Genomic DNA, 20209 nt, shown 5'->3' with positions numbered 1-20209 from the left:
TCTGGAAAAGGTGTATGCTTGTTGAGTTTGTTAATATGCATTTAGAATACTGTTTTTCAGTACTTTTTTAGAGGTTTAATTGAGGTAGGCCTGTTAAGGGGATATGTTTGAAGGTGTTAAACTTGTTTAGGAAGTGAATATTTTTTAAAAGAGCCCCCTAAAAATTGAAAAGGGAGTGATTTTGATATTTTTGACCAATGGATAAAACTTTTTTTTTTGGGGGGGGGGGGTGTTGAAAACCTGTGGTCATGCATATGTACAGCGATATATTCTGACTGGACCCCTTTAATTACTTAAACATGTTATTTATTCATCAGACAATACATTCAAAATTACAGTATCCGATAAAAGCAAGTACAACATACCATTGAATGTTCTAAAGTAACTTTGTAGTTGTGTATTACAAACACAGGCCTTAAAGGGGAGGTCCACCCTGATCTTAATTAAAATAAGAGCCACTGCAATGTGAGAAAAATCAATGATTTCTGCTTGCAATGTAAATGCAGTTACCGGTACTGATGATCATGTACTGTTGTACATCATTTCGCAAATATTCATCTCGGAGTGAACCTTGAGTGTAGAGACATCGACAGACGTCATTGCATTCATGGATGGAATCTACCTACTCTTACTTAACTCTTGACTTAAGATCTCACAGAAGAGACATTTAAAAGGAAGTACATCGGCAAGTCCCCGCTACACCATATCATCTCCTGATATTGACACCAATGCAAAGAATAACATCTACTCGTCCTGTAGACATTGATCATTTGGAGTTGATACAAGTGTGCTTTAATGGTGAAAATTAGCACTGAAGGTTTTATAAAAGGAAGCTCATATTGCTAATATCCTAATGTAAATATCCATTCAAAAAACCTTGTGGACATAATTCTTGTTCATTGGCAGAAAAACTTTGATATCTCATCTTTAAAATGAGACCCAAATCATGCAAAATGAGTGATTCTCAGGAGTCAGGATCACAACAACCCTGAATGTATGCATGCACTAACTGCTCATGGATGCATACTATATACATGTAGATGTGAATTAGGGAGCACTCATTGAATATATAGAATGGTTTTGTAAGCATCATACAAATACACCGGAGGAACTTTCACATGTATACAAAAAAAGATATTCAACTAAATGTGGATGTACCAGCTGAAAGTTTGACATGTCTGGACTATGTGCTGTGAACTTGTCTTCACATGCAAAGTGGGCATGGGGATTAGCATAATAGGTTTGCATTGAGCTTTAGATACAAATCAAAATCATGATTTCATTATCTTTTGATTGTCGGGCAGTGATTATAAGCACATTGTAAAGTGCTTTTCTTTCTATTTTTTATTTCATCTTCATGCAGCTGTGCACACATACAGTGAAATTATAATTGCAGATAATGTGTAAAACTTAGCAAAAGCAAAAAATATAAATTTCTTCTATTTCTACTCAAATTACAATAGGAATCATTTTTTAAACATCTAATCATTCAAAGATGAAATGCTTTTTAAAAAAAAACTTACAGAAAATATGATATAGTTTTCACTATATTACCCAACTCAACATTTACCTATCATAACATGATATAAAAGATACATGTTAACCCTAAAACTGTAATGGACAATCAATGATTCTACGTGATGTAACCAAACCCATCACAAGAAGACTATTCTTAGTATGGCTTTACTTCATTGAGAGACAATGCTACTACTAATGTTATTGGATCCAAGATACTGCTATCCATGAGAATATCTTGCTACCTTTGTAAAAAGAAAGCAATATTCTACAAGCAATTCCTATCAAAGCAAGATTCATTTCATGATTAGAGTCAAATACTACAAAATAATAACAAATTGATAATGAAAGTACAGTGTCTTATTGCACTACTGACTATGTAGACCTTTGAATAAGGGATTGCAATGTACATTCAATATGCTGAGACGTTGGTCAGTGGCTGCTGGACTTATTCCTTCAAGAGATCTCATACATTGTACAGTACAGAACATGTACCACTGACAGTATAAAACAAAGAGTTACTTACAGCCCTACAATTTACAATATAGGGGAGAACAGAACAGGGTGAATTGAGCTGTGATGCAGGAGATGAACACTCCTTCAAACTCAACAAATAATTAACCTTTTATACATTTTTTAAATTATACATGAGGTCTAAACCTTTTGTTCACATCAACATCCACATGTACAAGTATATCATGATTTTGCATGTAGGTTCAAATATCATGATTATCATGTCTTCCTTTTTTTTTTCTCTCTCTTCTATTTTTGAGCATTCGTGCCAAATATTTTAGCAGTACTTGGTTGTTATAAACACTCTGCAAATGGTATATGTGTATAGGCTTGATATTATAGTATTAATGACTGCTTTGAGAAACATAGTTGTTTTTATACGCTCAAGGGAAGGTTAGAGTTGTGCTATTACCCGAGGCGTGCCGAGGGCAATAGCCCAATTGTAACCTTCCCTTGAGCGTATAAAAACAACTATTTCTTGAATATTAAAGCAGTCATTAATACTTTTATATGCCAAAAAAAAAAAAAAAAAAAAAAAAAAAAAAACTTTTGTCGAAGATGGGATTCGATCTCTTGCGTACAAAAGACGATCTAACGATAATCACCGCCTTAAACCGCTCGGCTATCGCGCTCTGTTACCATACGTAGCAGTTTTTTCTTATATATACATTAAAATGGATTTAAAAAAGGCTTCGTGTGGTGGATGCTTCACGGCTGCTCCATTAAACAGGCCCTTCTTTTACTTTTGCAATGCATATTGGCACGAATTTAGATAAAGATCTATCGGCAGATGTTGTTTTTTTGTTTTTGGAAGTTTATTTTTGTCTTCATGTCAACAATGCAAGATAAAATTGTCGGTAAGATCGATCGAGATTCAATTGTATTGAAATTAACGACCAATTCTTCGCACACGTACATGTACAGTATCCTCGATCGCTCAGACCATTTTTTAACATGTAAACCTATGGGGTAACCATGGAGACTGAACTATTTTCCCAATAACCATGGTTACTGGGATTATAGAACTGTTTTAACCATGGTTACTGGGAATTTTACAGAAATAGTTGAAGTTTATGAATGCAATTTCGACCAATCAGATGGCTGGATTTCTTAAGTGAGGTATATAACACCCTATACATTATATTGATGAAAGGGGGGGGGGGGAGAAATATCCACAACATAACGTAACTAAATACATTGAGGGTTCGGTCAACTTCATTGACACAAAGACATAACTCCATATTTTGCAAAAATGAGTATTTGATATCAAAATGTTCAAAAAAAATGTGGGCTTTCCAGGAAACACAAAGTCTTAACTCCACCCAACACCCCATTGACGTCAATGACTAGTGAAACATAGACCCAAGCGCTCAGTGACACATAAACCACTTTTTCTCAAAATGGCCAAAATGGAGTTACGTCTTTGTGTCACCTTCGGACATGTAGTTATGTTTTGAATGTCTTCGGAATATGAATTTCAACCAATCATAATCTTTAGACATATAACATGAAGATAACAATTGCAATATCTGTTTACAAATCTTTCAAAATACTTCAGACAAACTTGTCACAAAACAGTACATTATTAAGAATCAGTGCTTTAAAGAAAAAGCTAAAGTTTATTTATTAAGTTTTATTTCAGTAGGGTAGTTCCATTCAAGCCAAAACATCAATTTAATGGCCTGCTTTCCTAGAGAGTTTAGGTTTAACTTACTTAACTAGCGGTATAAATTGTAAGGTCAATTTTACACAAGACTGTAAAGTCTTCAATTATTAAAACAAAAAAAGATTTATTATCATTAATATCTCCAGCTCTTACTGTGGGACAAGCATATTTTATACAATGGTGATTTTATCAGTTTTGTGGGGGGGGGGGAAGGGCAGGGGTGGCCCACTTCACGTCATTCAAGACCCCTTTTTAATTGAACCTTGCCAGCTAGTACCAAACTAGGGAGAATTTAGTTGCCAACTAAAGCATGGAATAAAAAAGCAGTGATTTTCTCTCCCCCCCCCCAAATACATCCCAAGTACTTTAATGATCACAGTTGATTGCACTAAACAAACCAATTCATTATCAATAGAAGTGTTCAATACGAGTCTTTATCACATTAACAATATTAAACTTATCGTCATAATAGGTGAGGAATTTCAGAACTCTAAAACTAAGTACTCAATTATTTCAACAATCATTTTCATAATCAACTAAATACACATACATTAACTGTTCACATTTGTGCTTTGGCTACATGTTGAAAGGATAGAGCTGATTCTAATAAACAATTAAAGATAAAATTGAGTTCTGGTATTAAATGCGATTGCATTGTGAAAGAAAAGGTGTGGAATGGATCAGAAAAGTTGATCATATAGCATGTAAGTAATGGTGTGTAATGCAAGGATCTGGAGTCATCAAAATCATCATAAATTTGGCAGAGTCTTGGTAAAGTAACAATCACTTACACAGAAAGATGTATATGGGACAACACACATGGTGTCGGGGCTAGTACTACCCTGATTTCTTTATCTTTCTATGCTCATTACTCAGCCATGAGTATACATTTTCTTCCAAAATTGTTTGGCACATGACATTTATTTGTAATCTTGAACATTCAGTGAAAGTTTTTTTAGATTCTGTGAACCAGAACTCAAGTTTATCTTTAATTACCTGCCAAGGAATTACTGATATACATTTATCTCATGATCTTAAATATTGCCTTACTCTTCACATCAGTAGGTATGTATGTATGTATGCTGCGCACCACATACCGACTGAGCATCACTCGCACTGTAATAGAACAACAAAAATATGCAGCAGTGGATACAGGCCATACAATTAAAAGAAGCAAAGCTTTGATCAATGGTGCTGCTTTCATACAACTGTGCCTCCCATTGTTACTTGCTGCGTCATTCCCTGGAGGAGAGAGAAATAAGTAGAAAGAAATAAAGAAAGAAGAAAAACCAGGTTAGAAAGTGAACAAGGTAATATCAATGTATAGTACTGTTAAATATTTACTTCATTTACACACACCTACATGTACACATGTATGTAATCCTGTATCCAGGGCTCAACATCATACATGAAACCAAGATATATGACAATCAACATAATCATAAAACAAAACAAAGAAAGAATAACATGAAAGTATCTAAGGACAAAACAGGAAGAAGAAATGTCTGGAGGCATTGGATTGAAGAAAAAAAGGAGAATAACATAGGACTTTAAAGCAGTGATTCCAGTTTTACATAAAAGAAAACAAATTGTATGGAACTTCAACAAAATAAAGCTTGAGACTTGAGTTAGACTGAAGTCGACTCGTCATAATCAAAATTTGATACACAGCACACTATTTAGCTATATGTAACAAATGAGAGATACATGTATAACAAAAAAGTTGATTGATATAATTTAAGAAATCATGATATACAGTTACAGATTCACGTTGATTGCTTTATACAATGACTAAGTTATGAAAATGCTTCAAATTTATAGTGATAGGAATTCAGTATTTCTTGTTCATTTTTTGTTTTGAAAGCTTAAATTAAAGTACCGTATTAAACAACAAGTTTTCACAGAGTTAGATAGATCATGTAATGGCCGGTTACACAGTGAACTACCAAACTAATTAAATTTTAATTTATTCAAGGATTTACATGTAGGCAACTAGTCCAAATCCAATACATTTTATTTTTGTGAATGTATTAACGCTTCTGTGAGTCGAGATCTATAGATGTCAAAAAAGCTTTAAAAATGATTTGATAATTTGTTAAAACACAGATACAGTGTACACCCTGTACACGACATGGTTTGCCTATTTACAAATAAATACATGTAAATGCGACTGCGTCTCCTATACATGTACATGTATGCCTCCACCCTAAGTTGAGTATTGGAAATCAGGTGCAGCAGTCCTTTTCTAACATTTTTGCAAGACAATCTACCCCATTATTTACTTTTCAGAGCACCACAACTTAAACAAAATATTACATACCCGGTATACAGGTACCGGTACTTGTATATGTGTATATAATACATGTACATGTATATGTACAGTGCGTCCCAGAAAAAAACGAAACCGAGAATTATCGATGTTTTATCATACAGTAACTTAATCACAATTATAATTAATAAATGACACATATTTGTAAAGCTTAGATCCTCTCTTTCATTTGATGAAACTCATATGATGTATATTTCAGGCATAAATGTAAGTGATTAAAAACAATTTGAAGAAAGGGTACCAAAAAGTCATTTGGCGAATGGTATCTGACTTTCAAAAAGAAAAATCCCATTTCTAGAAAGTTCATTTTCTGCTCTTTCATGACACCTCAATCAGGAAAAATGAGCCAGGAATAACAAAGTTCTGTGATGCTTTCATTTCCATAATTTTATCAAACGAATCTGTTCCACGAAAGACTTCATGCATGGCTGATCGACTTGATCGTCAACGAAATGGAGTTTGTTATTTGTTGCTACGGCAGGTCACCAGTGAAAATGATTTCTGTTTAATAAAATTATGGAAATGCAAGCATTATTTTAAACAAACAGAACGTTGTTATTCCTGGCTCATTTTTCCTGATTGAGGTGTCATATGAAAGGGTTGAAAATGAACTTTTTGGAAATGTGATTTTCTCTTTGAAATTCAGATACATGTACCGTTCGCAAAATGACTTTTTTGGACCCTTTCTTCAAATTGTTTTTAATTACTTATGCATGAAATATGCATCATATGAGTTGCATCAAATGAAAGAGGAGGATCTAAGCTTTACAAATACATGTCATTTATTCATTATAATTGTGATTAGGTTATGATAGAACATAGATGATTTTAAGTTTTTTTTCTGGGACGCACTGTCGCACTGTATAATGTGAAAATTGAAGTCTCAAAACCAGCTAGATATTCATCATTATTGCGCAACTGAGTACTGTAACTGGAGTCCCTTCTGTATTGAACTGTGTAGTATACATGTAGGCCTAGTGAAGTTTAACACTGCGTGACCTACGGATTCGATAGGCTGTTTTAATTCCTGAATTATGTACATGTACATGTATGTACAATTGTACATGTACATGAAAATGGTTTTAATTCATGTTGTGAGTTTTAAAAATTATGTTAATTTTCATGGTATGGTATGATATTTATTGAATCATGCATCTCAGTTACATAATACTGAATTGCATATGGATTGCATTTTAAAAACGAGTGTACAATTTAACATTTACATAATTATAAGTAATTATAATTAGGACAGTCACGTCATTGGTTTATGACTGAACAGAGCAGGCTGGTTTATGACTGAACAGAGCAGGCTGGGTTCACGTAAAGTTAAAACAGACCCTGCACAAGCACCATTGGTAAATTAAAGTTCCACGGAATTCAACTTTGTTTTGACAATTCACAATTAGCATCGTTTTCCCCAAAATAAAAGCTAACATTGGTTTCAGAATATGACCAAAGAAGTACATGTATTGTAAATGAATATCATACATTTACAATGTACTGTACATCACTCTATGAATCCCAATGTTATAGCAATGTATTGAATTGCACACAAGTCATAGAGATTAGTTGTTAATTACACACATGTTAGTTTGAATATCATTGCTGAAATACTAAGAAACACAAAGTAAAACAATTAAGACTCAGAGAATCATTAGTTGTTGTTTATAAAGTATTCCAACTATTGGCTGATTCTATAATTCATGAATATAAATACTATTTTGCTTCAATAAAAAACTAAGAAAATTGTAGTAAAAACACTAGATACATGTACATGATCCATGTACATGTACATGTAGCAAGATATGTCAAACAAAATCTGAAAAAGACTTTCTGAAACCTGATCAAAGACAACATACTATTATTTAAAGTCATGTCTTTTCTGAAAAACCTTATAGAGTAGTATGTAATCTTCTCTGTCACCTACAATCTAACATTATTTTGGGGATTTATTGGGATTGGAGTAGATCATCACTGCAGGCACTGAATAACTTGTCCATACACAGAAAGATGAATGAGATTTTCATGTATTATAACACTAAGAAGCTCATCTGTACTTCCCGGTAAGAGCGCCACCTTGTGGTGACTGGCGAACAACTGAAAGTCATGATAAAGGCAGTAATGAAAATGAGAGGGAGAGAGGGATGATCTTTTTTGCTTTATCTGACCTGGATTTCTCTTTGTTAATGTCCATAAAAGTACATTAAATGTAGGTACATGTATGGTCGATATTTGCATTGCCCTGCTGTTTACAAGGAATACCATTCGTTTAAAATCTGTTCAACTGTTGCATTTTGATCTGTGAATGGGACATAACTTGGGGTTGTTGCACAAGCTGTTTGGTTCACCATACTGTACATACATGTACATGTACATCTACATCTACAGACTACAGTACATGCATACATGTACATGCATACATAAGTCGTATTTTTATGACTTACAGTACAAACAATTCAAAGATTGCATAAGGCATGGCATTTCATTCAGTCTGTCAAGGTTGACTGTATTTTATAAAACATTTTCTATATTGATTATAGATGAGATTTTGACAGAAAGCAGTCCCATCACCACTGACAGAATTATTTTTAGCATGAAGAGGTAAAAAAATAAATGAAGCACTAACTGGTTTGAACTAGGCTCAGGCAATGACTGACTGTGATGAAACATTCACCGTGACAATAACTCTCTTGAGGTACCACTCAGACCCTGTGGTGGAGGGATGCGGAAGGGAGGAGGTGGAGGGTAGGAGGTGGAGGGTAGGAGATGGAGGGGTGGTGGAGGGGAGGAGGTGGTGGAGGGGAGGTGGTGGAGGGGGAAATGGTGGAGGGGGGAGGTGGTGGAGGGGGAGTGGAGGGGCGGTGGAGGGGAGGTGGAGGGTAGGAGGTGGAGGGTAGGAGATGGAGGGGTGGTGGAGGGGAGGAGGTGGTGGAAGGGGTGGTGGAGGGGAGGTGGTGGAGGGGAGTAAGTGGTGGGGGGGAGGTGGTGGAGGGGGGGAGGGGAGGAGGGAGGAGTGGTGGAGGGGAGGAGGAGGAGGTGGAGGGTAGGAGGGGAGGAGGTGGTGGAGGGGAGGAGGTGGAGGGGGGGAGGTGGTGGAGGGGAGGTGGTGGAGGGGGAGGTGGTGGAGGGGGAGGTGGTGGAGGGAGGTGGGGTGGTGGAGGTGGTGGAGGGGGTGGAGGGGGGTGGTGGAGGGGGCGGGGGAGGAGGTGGAGGGGGAGGAGGTGGAGGGGGGGAGGAGGTGGAGGGGGGAGGTGGAGGGGAGGGGTGGAGGGGGAGGTGGTGGAGGGGGGAGGTGTGGAGGGGAGGTGGTGGGGAGGAGGTGGATGGGGGGGGGGAGGAGGGTGGAGGGGGGGTGGTGGGGGGGGAGGTGGAGGGGTGGGGGAGTGGAGGTGGAGGTGATGGAGGGGAGGTGGTGGAGGGGAGGGGTGGTGGAGGGGAGGAGGTGGTGGAGGGGAGGTGGAGGGGTGGGGGGAGGGGGAGGAGGAGGTGGAGGGAGGAGGTGGAGGGGAGGAGGTGGTGGAGGGGTGGAGGGGTGGTGGAGGGAGGAGGTGGAGGGAGGAGGTGGAGGGGGGAGGTGGAGGGGAGGAGGTGGAGGGGAGGAGGGAGGGGGGGAGGTGGTGGAGGGGAGGTGGAGGGGGGAGGGGAGGTGGGGGAGGAGGTGGTGGAGGGGAGAGGAGGTGAGAGGGGGAGGTGAGGAGGGAGGGGAGGAGAGGGTGGAGGGGGGGGGTGGAGGGGAGGGGAGGGGAGGAGGAGGGGGGAGTTGGAGGAGGGGAGGAGGGAGGAGGTGGAGGGAGGTGGTGGTGAGGGAGGTAGATGGGAGGTTGGGGTGAGGAGGGGGGAGGAGGAAGGAGAGAGGAAGGGGAAAGGAAGAGAAGGGCAGGAAAGGAAGAGAAGAAGGGCAGAAAAGGAAGAGAAGGAGGGCAGAAAAGGAAGAGGAGGACAGAAAAAAAAAGAAAAATGGAGGAAGAACAAAGATGGAGTGTGATGGAGAGAGGGAATGTGGAAAGGAGAGTACGGTGGCGGTTTGGTAGAGGGAGACAAAGAGAGAACGGAAGGAGGGAGAATGGGGGAATGGAGAGAGGGGATATGGAGAGAGGGGAGAGCATGGAGGGAGGGAGGGAATGGAGGGAGAGGGAGGCAGGGAGGGAGGCAGGGAGGGAATGGAGGTAGGGAGGAAAGGGAGGTACAGTAGGGAGGGAATGGAGGGAGGGAGATAGCAAGGAGGAAACAGGACCAGAATTAAACATCACATATCACAAGCATCTTGTGTAAATCTGACCCCTTCTATAAAATTATAACCAACAAAAATCATATTTGCAATCAAATATTAGCCACTTCTTTTTGAGTAAATCACTTGCAACCTTGAGCCTGTTGCACACAAGGTATTATTCTACTGAGTACTGCCGCCAAATATACTGACTGATTGTTTGGTTTAATAGAGTTCATGCCACAGTAAGCAGTGAACAGCAGACACCTTAAGAAAATGACGGCCAGGCCCAGAGTTATCACACAAATGTTCTGTATGCGCTCATTTGTTTGTATCGACCGTTACATCAGTTTAACTACGTTTTCAGACAAATCTGGCCTGCCATTGCACCTGCTTCAAGGTGTTGCGTTTGTGGCTAGTGTTTGTGCCTGGACCTGTTCTGTGCCTTTAAATGCTTGAATGTACTGGAATAAGGCAATTGAAAAATATGAATGCTGAATCCCAGTATTGGTCAGGTCAGGTCAGTACTTGAATCCCAATCATACCAATGAGACTGACACCAGACCGATACATTACCACTACTGGCCAAGAATTGGTTTGTCTGAAGTCGGTGCCGAGTCAGTTTGGTGGCAGTCAGTGATTCACACAATATTACAGATAAAATAACCACGAACAAATAACAAACATATCCAAACATTCCTGTCTACATATTCTCTTTTGTGTCATTGTTTAACAAATATGACTCTCAGATGTATCTAAATAATCTAATATAACCAGAAATTCTCTTTAGATTGTATTTTATTCACATGAATTTTCTTTTTTTCTCCCCATTTTATAGTAATGAAATATATTTGCAAATGGAGAAACTCTAACTCGAACTTACCACTTTTCCTGGCCTGGCCCATGTACTGACAAACCCTTCCTGGCATGCTGTTACAAGGCAGTCCTCTCTGAATAGCAGTGATGTTAGTCTCTCATGTGCAACCTTTTTAGCCACAATTGGCTCTAATGTGAGTACTTCATCCAACCTTGGACAAAGCTGAGTCCCAATGGCTTTGGATGCTTCCTCAAAGATCCTCAGGTGCATCTTATTCAAATGCGAATGGACACTACTCTTACTTGACACACTGTCCTTCTTGTTCTTCTCCTTGTGTTTGTCTGACAACGAGAGAGTAGAGAACTTGGAGTGGGTTCCATCAGGATGGTTGGAGCTGGCATTGCTGCTGCTTTTGTGTGAGATATTATTGCAATGGGATGCAGATAGCTGCGTGTTGGTGCGAGTTCTTGCAGGGGGTTGGAACTGTTGGATCATGTCCTCTGTCAATTCCCATAGGCACAACTGAGTATCCTGGCCGATAGAGCCAAACCTGTATAGGTGCGGGGGAGGGAGGTCACTTGTACTGCGTATAGAGTTCCTAGAGTAATTGCTGAACGAACGTTCCCTGTTATTACTCAAATCATTATTCTGAGTACCAAAGTCATCATCACTACCAAAGTCTGTGCCATCCACGTTCATCATCCCTGTTGTGTAGTGATCAAAGGTCACCACACTGACCCATGAACTATGACCTCTGCCCCTTGCTATGACCCTTTGTTCAAAGAATGACCACACCGTGACAAGGTCATCCTCTCCACCCACTACAATGTACTTTCCATCAGGGCTCCAACACACACAAACCAAACCACCAAAGTAGCTCTTCATCATGCCATGGAGTTCCATTGTGTCATAGTTGAACACTCTAAGGAAACCATCCTGTGAAACACATGCTATATAATTAGCATCCGGGGAAAAGGCAAACTCATTGGCAGAACCCTCACCTACTGCCCACCTATAGACAGGGTTCCTTGGCGTTTTACTCTTGCATGTGAAGACAGCATAGCCTTCTCCTTGCTTTACAAGCTGATAGTGAGGAGGTGTATTCACTGGTACCAGAGTCTCATTGTATACATACATAAAACCACTCTGGTGGCATGCAATGAACATATGCTCCGTTCCAGGAACCCATTTTAGGCACAATACTTTGCTCTTGTCTATCATTCTCTGCAAAAAATAAGAAACAAAAGAAAATAGTTAGTTAGCATTCAGTTCGGCAATGTTCTGTATCTTTTTTGGCCACAGTATGGTTCAGTTCAAATGGTTAGATTTGTATGATGAAACCCATCTTTAATCTAACAAACATCCAAATTTCTTCGGACCATCTCTGAACACAAGTGTGAAATTTTGAAGTTTATCACCTCAAGTGGTTCTTGACATCTTGCGCGATAATGAGACTAAAACATGAATTTTTAGAAATTGACCTCTATGACTTTGACCTACTTATCCTAGAATCTTATATCACATCCCTGACATTATAGGAACTTCATCTTTTAATAAAATAAAATAATATTAACAACTCTGATTTGACAAATACCTGGAGATTTAGCGTTTTACTATCTATATACATGTAATGTAATGTAACCCAGCCTAAATGAAACCAAAATAGTCCTATTCACACAAGATATTAAAATGCTTTTCTGACCTGCTGCAGCAGCAAATATAAACAGAGAATTTCACAGCTCTGGATTTTACAAACAAATAGTTAAGGGAGTCCACACTTTATGACTTTTATGTACACAATTTTAGACACATTTCTTTTTCTTTTTTAAAGGAAATTCAAACATGGAAAACATGAGAAAAGCTAGGATGAAAGGACTTGCCTCCTCATTGTAGATCCTGCTGATATCTTTTCTAATGGGGTCAATGAGTTGAACCTGTCCAGCTGAGAAGCCTACTATAACAGACACACCCTTAGCATTGGCAGTAAGCTGGTTGAAGTCATGACATGTTGGTAGTGTCCCACCTTTATATGTCCTCTTGTCTAAGGGCTTGGTCAGATCTGCTGCCTACATGAGACACATATGTATGGGGAGAAGATAATAAGTGTCATAATAATGATAGAACAAATTCAGTAGTGAGATATAAAAGTAATGGAAATCTTTCATATAAAGTAGTATTCAAATAGTCTTCTGAAGATTGAAATTCATTTGAAATAATGCATATTCGCAAACTTACTCAATTATTTACAGGTATAACATTTCCACTTTATTTTAAAGTTTTTTTTCACATTTTATTTAATATACATCATATTCATGCATAAATACAAATAAATACAAATACAAACAGAAATAGGGTTAAAATTATGAACTTTGAATTAGAAACCAGATTTAAAATCAGATTAGTTGCTTACAAGTTCCAAAAATGCAGTATAAATCAAGAAATAATAGTATTTATGACTAGATATTTTGGCTAATGCAAATCTCAAGTGTGATGGTATGGGGGGAGGGGGAATTATGCAAATTAATCCCTTTATTCCTACGGTACTTGAACCTTAAAGGCTAAGTCCACTCCGAACATAATCTGCTTTTAATAGACGCAGAAAAACAAGAGAAACGGAGCAAAAAAAAATTGAGCAAAATCGGATAACTAATAAGGAAGATATGAATTTTTGAAAAAGTATGAAAACCTATGGAACAATGGAAATCACTACACAAATTGCAAATTTGGTTATCAGTTTTTGACGACATTGTCTCACTATTTATCAATTGCTTCATAAATTTTATTCCATTAATTTCCCTTTTTATCCCCCAAAACTTGATTTTCCCATGCCTTTGCCCAGGTTACATGTATAATGATTTGTATCATATTGAGTGCATGACACTTCACAAAATCTTTTATGAACTTTGAAGAATTTATACTTTTTTCTGAATATAGTATATTCATAATTATTGATTTGTTTATAAATAGTGTATCAAAATTCACATTTTTCATGATTTAACTGAATACAAAAAAAATACCATACAAATCGTATGCACCTCTGCAAGTGATCGCCCAAAGTATGAAGGCACAAAAAAGTATGAAGGCACAAAAAAGCATGAAGTTTGAGGAGCACGTTGTGCTTCGCATTTTGCTGTGACAGTACACCCTGTAGCTCAGAGTAAAGAACAAATATTTGCGTCAGGCGTCTATGATTTTACCATAGAGCTGGGAAGATGGTGCTGAGTTTTTGATTTTTGTTTGTGGTCATGTTTAGGATGATATTTGTAAGATATTTAGTTACAAGAGTTGGATCCTCTTTTTACAATCAACTTCACGAAATTCGACCTTGACGGGACTGAGTGAAGTTCATTGACTTAGGATATCTTCAACTTGTGCATAAGTCGTAGAAGTTTGACTTACGCATTTATATCTACATGTGTGTTGTCCCTAAGCCTAGCATTACAGAGGAGCACTGCAGCAAGTTTTATGTGACTTCCATTGTAGTCAGTGACTGTGTCTGTGTGTAATAGGTTTAACAATTTGTGTGTGTTTAGCTGTCCTTGCAGTGTAATTTTGAATATGTAACACTGTATGTTTAATTTATGTAAGAATCATGGTTGTTCTAGTGAAAGAGTCTAGTACCGTTTTCACACCTGGTTCAGATAACCCGGGCTAAGGATCTGGCTTAGGATAGCTGGGCTAAGAAATTAAGTTTTCACACCTGGTACATTAAACCGGGTTAACAGCTGAGGAGGCGCGACAGCTCAGAGGAGGCACGATAGCTCAGAGGAGGCACAATATAGCTCAGTTGGTAGAGCAGTGGTCTCGTAATCTGGTGACCCGGGTTCGAAACCAAGTCGATGCGCTAGTGCCCTTTGGTAAGGCATTAATCCTCATTACCAGGTCCCTCGGAGATGACCTAAAGCCGTTGACCATCTGGTTGCTTACTTACAAGCATTTATGCTTTCTTAGCAGTCGGGTAAAATAACCACTTATAACCAACAGCTAACTTTGTCTCAGATTCTGAAACAAAATCCTGGATTTAGCTCATGCTGCAATGATAATTATAAACCTTTAAGTCAGTCAGGAACCCCCATGACTATCAAGATATTTATAATTGCAAATCGAAATCAAATTTTGCGTTTTCATAACACTACAGTCTATTGGGGAAAACGAGTATGGTAAAACCGGTCACTCCAAGATTTGTTACTGTTTTGAGGCACTTCTTGATCATTTTGAAGTGTGATTTTTTTTTAGGGCTTCAATGTTACAAAAGGGGGCTACTTTCTTAAGGTGACTCGGTAACATTGTTGAAGGTTATAAACATGACGCCTGGCTGGAATGCTCCCCAGGAAGTGGAGAATGTGCATACGTTGTGTGCGGGTAAGCCTGAATCCGATAACCAGGGTAATAATATGATTGCAGGGCCCTCAGGGAGAACAGTATGAATACTGATGAGGCTACCCTGGGTAAACAAGACATATTATTATTATTATTATTACTGTGCGACACCCTCTAGCAGTAAATTCTGAAAGTCTCCCTACCATTTTTTAATTTTCCCAACCGTTTTTCCATGAATATGAGACATAAGAGAAGCTTTAACAAATCTTTCAACACTGAATTGTCTGGAATGGTACACTGTTTATAGAGCCAATTCATTGCTTTGTGACGATTTTGGTGTTGTGGTCGAGTGGATATGTCGCCGGACTGTCGATCACTAATGTCCTTTGGCAAGACATTGATCTACATTTGCCACACTCCACCCAGGTGAAGTAAATGGGTACCTGGTAGGAATTTATTCCTTGAAATGTTAGAGCGCCGTATGGCAGCCGTGCTAAAGCCAGGGTAATAATCGGGAGCGCCAGGAGGGTCAAATCTGACTGACATGAGCGCTATACAAGAACCCACTATTATTATTATTTATTATTATTTACATTCACCTAAAATGTAATTAAATTTAAAAATATAGTTGGGAGAATTAAGGAATCCATCAGATCAGTTTTTCCCACTTTTTATAATTAATAATGGTCTGTTTTCACTCAAACTTTCAGATTATCTTTAAGTGTACATCTAGCATTGAAGTCACTACCTTCGCACCATTTTCTCGCATCTGAACAATGTTATCAAGTCCCTTTAAAGCCATATTATAAGCTTGGACAATAAGCTGTGTTTTTTACTTAGCCACCATACTACTAGTGACCAAATTGGTACGTAATATGTTATTTAGTCTTTTTCTCCTTAAGTACATATGTAAAAAAACACATTTTGACATGAAGTTATTATTGTTTGCATATTTTGTATTATAATATCTTACATTCATATGTTCTTTGTTATTCAGTTATTATATATAAATCAACATATACAACTGTAATATGTTATTTAGTCTCTTTTTTTCTGTCCCAAATTTGGTTGCTAGCGGTTCGTTCAGCACTGACGGACGGTACTCGAAAATACTTGTTTTGATCATCTACGGGCGCGCGTGCTGCTCGACCTGAGCCAGTTCTGTGTATTGTGAATGTGTGCTCGACCTGAGCCAGTTCTGTGTATTGTGAATGTGTGCGAACTGTGTACGCATAAAGTACGAAACTGCGACGTACTCCATTTTTCCATCGGCGGCCGGGCCAGGAGCTTAGGCGGATACCGCGGTGTGTAGATCTAGCTATAGTAGGTACAACCACCGATTCGCTGCAATCACAAATCTTTTTAAATGTTGATGGAAGTTTCTAGTTTTGGAGTTTTGTAGTTGGAACAGAGATTTCACTTAGACCCATCAATAAATTAATTTATTACTTCCTAGGGAATATCAATTTATGGCGGGGGCGATTTATGGATTATATGGAGTGTTTGCAACGCACGCTTTTTATTTTACCGATTTGAAGAGGGAACTAAGCAGTCGTCTCTCGAAAAGTAAGTTTACATATCCACAAAATGTCTTTCCATTTTATCATTAAAAGCCCTATATGATTAAATAACATAACGTGGGTTATAATAGTAGAGTATTTTACCAGTATAAAAGTAGGGTGTCTGAACGATTTTTTTATTGTCCCTTTTGGATCGTTTTTCACCATTATGGTAGGATAATTGAAAAAAACATGTACTCATAATAATACATTTCAAATTTCAAGACTCACTGATGTTTCTATCAAAAGATACAGCCCCCCAAAATCTAGGCAATATTCATCCAAATTTTGTCAGAATCAACAAAAAAAGACGTACAAACAGAATTATTTTGTTTTGCTAAACAGCTGCATCGCGCAATATGCAAGCATACGCTTGTTGCTTAAATGCAGCGCTACTTTAGCGCTATCGCAAGCTCCACCTCTGTTGCCTTCATTGTGCATCCCAGAGCTGCCAAGTTGTATTTTGCATTTTCAGTATTCTTATCCCCCAAAATCAGTATTTTGACCCAAAAATCAGTATTTTTTTCCGCGTGAAAAAAATATGCATGCATATCAGCAATGTTCGATTACTTATTACATTTCCGTCCCACATGTGAACAATTGTGTTGTACTAGATCTACACTACCGTTAATCTCCATGTATAAGATGCACTTAAAAGGTACAAAAATTAAAAATCAAAATTAAAGTTTCAATTTATGCCCCTCCACTTGGCGCTCTGCCTGGCAATGTCTCCCAGCTCAGTAATCGGTGCGTTGACTCACCACTAGGAAACTAAAACAACAATCAAATTTGTCTGTCATCTTGGTTTGAAAGTAATCTTTCTGATAGATCTCAATATGCAGTTTAAAATAACAATTCCTCCAATTTTTCTTCTATTACACATGGCGTACCACAAGGTTCTATCCTACATGTACTGTAGGTCCTCGACTGTTTTTTTAATTTTACATTAATGATCTTACACATTCAACTGCAGCTTGCAGTTAAATGAAAGTCCTTCCCGCATGGGTCTTATTTTAACACGGACCTGGCTTGCTGCTGACAGAATCGGCAAAAAAAAAAAAAAAAAAAATTAATTTTATTTATCCGTATTTTAAGATGAAAAAACGTACGTCCGTATTTAAAGTTGATTTCCGTACGGAATACGGCAAATCCATACCACTTGGCAGCTCTGGCATCCGTATCTGGTCCGGTCGCAAAATACACAAACGCACACAAGCAATGCGAATGCATACACACCGAGCGTGAAATGCATATGCATGTGAAGATTCTACGCGCTGTCACCATGGGTTTCGGATCAGCTGAGTAGGGAGTCACGTCTCCCTACTCAGCTGATCTGAAAAGTTGAGGGAAGGGTATTGAATACTGTAATCGTATGTGATCCCTTAGGGCTAGTAAAAAAAATCAGCACATAGATATATTCCTTAAATGGCCACAACGTTTGCACGGGAGACCCTATGATCGGTATCTGTCTCTAAAGAGAGGAGCCGACCCTACCCAAATAAGAGGCTTACGAATGTGCAACCTCTCTTTGTTTTAAGGAAAATACTCCAAAACGATATAAGAAAATTTGAACGACTTTTAAATCATGACCGTTATTTGGCTAATTGTTGAAGATTTATAGGATTTTTGTGTGTTATAATTATATTAGGGTGTTTGATCGCGCGACCGATGTTGTGTCCTAAAATCTTTCCCAGAGAGATTGCAGGCATCCCTATGCAGTCCATGTGCATTGCGCATTTTTCAGATCAACTCAACTAGAAATTGGTCAGTGTCGCACAACTTTCTGCACTTCCGGGTTCTGTTAGCACATGAGCTAACAAGTGTGCTGGTGCAATGAGTTTAGTATGTGTGTGAAGATGAGCTTTTCCGTGTTCGAATTTGCAAATGACGCACTTGCCGATGTGCAAGAGATATTTATACGATACCCTTGGCCTTGCCATGCGGTAGCGCTCGTCCAGTATTCGGTCAGCGCAATTAATGACATTCAGTGCTTTGTCGCACAATTGTGTGAAAATAGTGCGCAGATGCGCTTCGATCCTTGTCAACGTAGATACCACGCACAAATCGTGTGACCAAATTCTATTCGGCATGACCGAAAATTGCTCCTTGTCCTTCTTCTTTCGGAAATAATTTGCTATCATCATTCTCTATTTTAAGTGACAAATTTAAAATCCTGTTAGGCCTAGAAAAAGTCTAGATCTAGAGGACTAATTTCTTTTCTTTTGATGGGTAGATTGCCAAATAAAGGAGGTAGGAATTCAAAATATATTAAGTGACTGAACACCGGGCACGCTACACTCCACAGAGGAGTTAAATTACTGCTGGTCCACCATGTCCACATAGTCGAATGGTCACAGTTGTAAACAAGCGTCAAAATTCCAGGATCTATGGATAATTAATGGCCTTAATTTCACTCTTCCATATTATTGTGTCAATACAGCTATCCTTCCTCTCGAGGCTAGTACGACCCTTCGTAAATTGCATGACTGCAAGTGCAAGTCCCTTGGCTTCACTTACCTTCCGTACTCCCTTGTATGGATAGAAATAGAGCTCGCGACCTACATTGAAGCATATCTTATCATTACACACCCCAGTCTCATTAATACTGGTAAATGACACTTTTACAGGATGGCAGCACTGGACACTGTACGGTTGCCTTGTAGGTCGGGAATACTCAGACAAGGTCATAAGTTTGTACGTCCCCTCCCGAGTGGTGAATTGTGTTTTCACCTCGTCTTTTCCTCCTCCCTCTGCAGTCGCCATGTTTTTGGAAGCTCAACATAGCCCGGATGTGATTCTGTGCAATTCTTAGCTTATTATAGGTCGAGGCTTTGCATGCACATTGACTTCCCAAAGAAACGCCCTCTCATAACACACACAATAACAGAGTTATTAATCATCGGATTTTGATTGGTTTGGTTCACTCCCTTCACACATAAAATACATTTGTATCTGTTTGCTGTATCATGTGACGTGGTGGTGCGGTGAACTTGGCATGTAGGTCCAGTGACCTATAGGGGGCGGGGCATGGGGGGGGGGGGGGGGGGGGGGGGAGGGGCATGCTGGCCGCATGGGGGAAAAGAGAGGCGATCAGAAATAGATGCGTCATTATTACATTAACATTTAATACCGGAAGTTCAAGAATTGGTTAACGACGAAAAGCCTTTTACCAACTAAAAAAAAAATCAAATTAATCCCTTGTATCTCCTAATAAGAAAACGACATACACTGATCTATAATTCTGAAAAATACGATGACCTTCGCACTTACTGCTGAGCGTTCA

General features: G+C 38.7%; 1 protein-coding gene across 2 annotated transcripts; it reads right to left on the bottom strand.

Moving 5' to 3' along the window:
- Positions 1-4590: 4590 nt before the first annotated feature.
- Positions 4591-19747, bottom strand: LOC575227 (WD repeat-containing protein 20). Of its 2 annotated transcripts, XM_030999725.1 has the most exons (5): positions 19444-19747; positions 12928-13113; positions 11114-12271; positions 8650-8732; positions 4591-4936 (listed from the first exon to the last, which is right to left on the bottom strand). In XM_030999725.1, the coding sequence occupies exons 1-4, from the start codon at positions 19687-19689 to the stop codon at positions 8694-8696; spliced, it is 1629 nt and encodes a 542-aa protein (XP_030855585.1). In that variant the 5' UTR covers positions 19690-19747; the 3' UTR covers positions 4591-4936; positions 8650-8693. The 2 variants fall into 2 exon arrangements, with proteins under 2 accessions (XP_030855585.1, XP_780737.3); XM_775644.5 differs by lacking the exon at positions 8650-8732.
- Positions 19748-20209: the final 462 nt, after the last annotated feature.

The sequence above is a fragment of the Strongylocentrotus purpuratus genome, unplaced genomic scaffold, assembly GCF_000002235.5.
Source record: "Strongylocentrotus purpuratus isolate Spur 01 unplaced genomic scaffold, Spur_5.0 spur5_scaffold_5, whole genome shotgun sequence".
In the NCBI taxonomy this organism is placed as follows: Eukaryota; Metazoa; Echinodermata; class Echinoidea; order Camarodonta; family Strongylocentrotidae; genus Strongylocentrotus; species Strongylocentrotus purpuratus.
Note: the sequence above shows the minus strand (reverse complement) of the source record. Positions and strands in the feature narration are given on the sequence as shown.

Excerpts from the sequence above, each read along its gene's own strand:
- LOC575227 (XM_775644.5), bottom strand. The coding sequence starts at position 19,689 with ATGGCGACTGCAGAGGGAGGAGGAAAAGACGAGGTGAAAACACAATTC. Across the intron at positions 13,114-19,443 it reads CATACAAGGGAGTACGGAAG|GCAGCAGATCTGACCAAGCC; the intron begins GTAAGTGAAGCC and ends TGTCTCATGTAG. Across the intron at positions 4,937-11,113 it reads GGGCCAGGCCAGGAAAAGTG|GGAATGACGCAGCAAGTAAC; the intron begins GTAAGTTCGAGT and ends TCTCTCCTCCAG.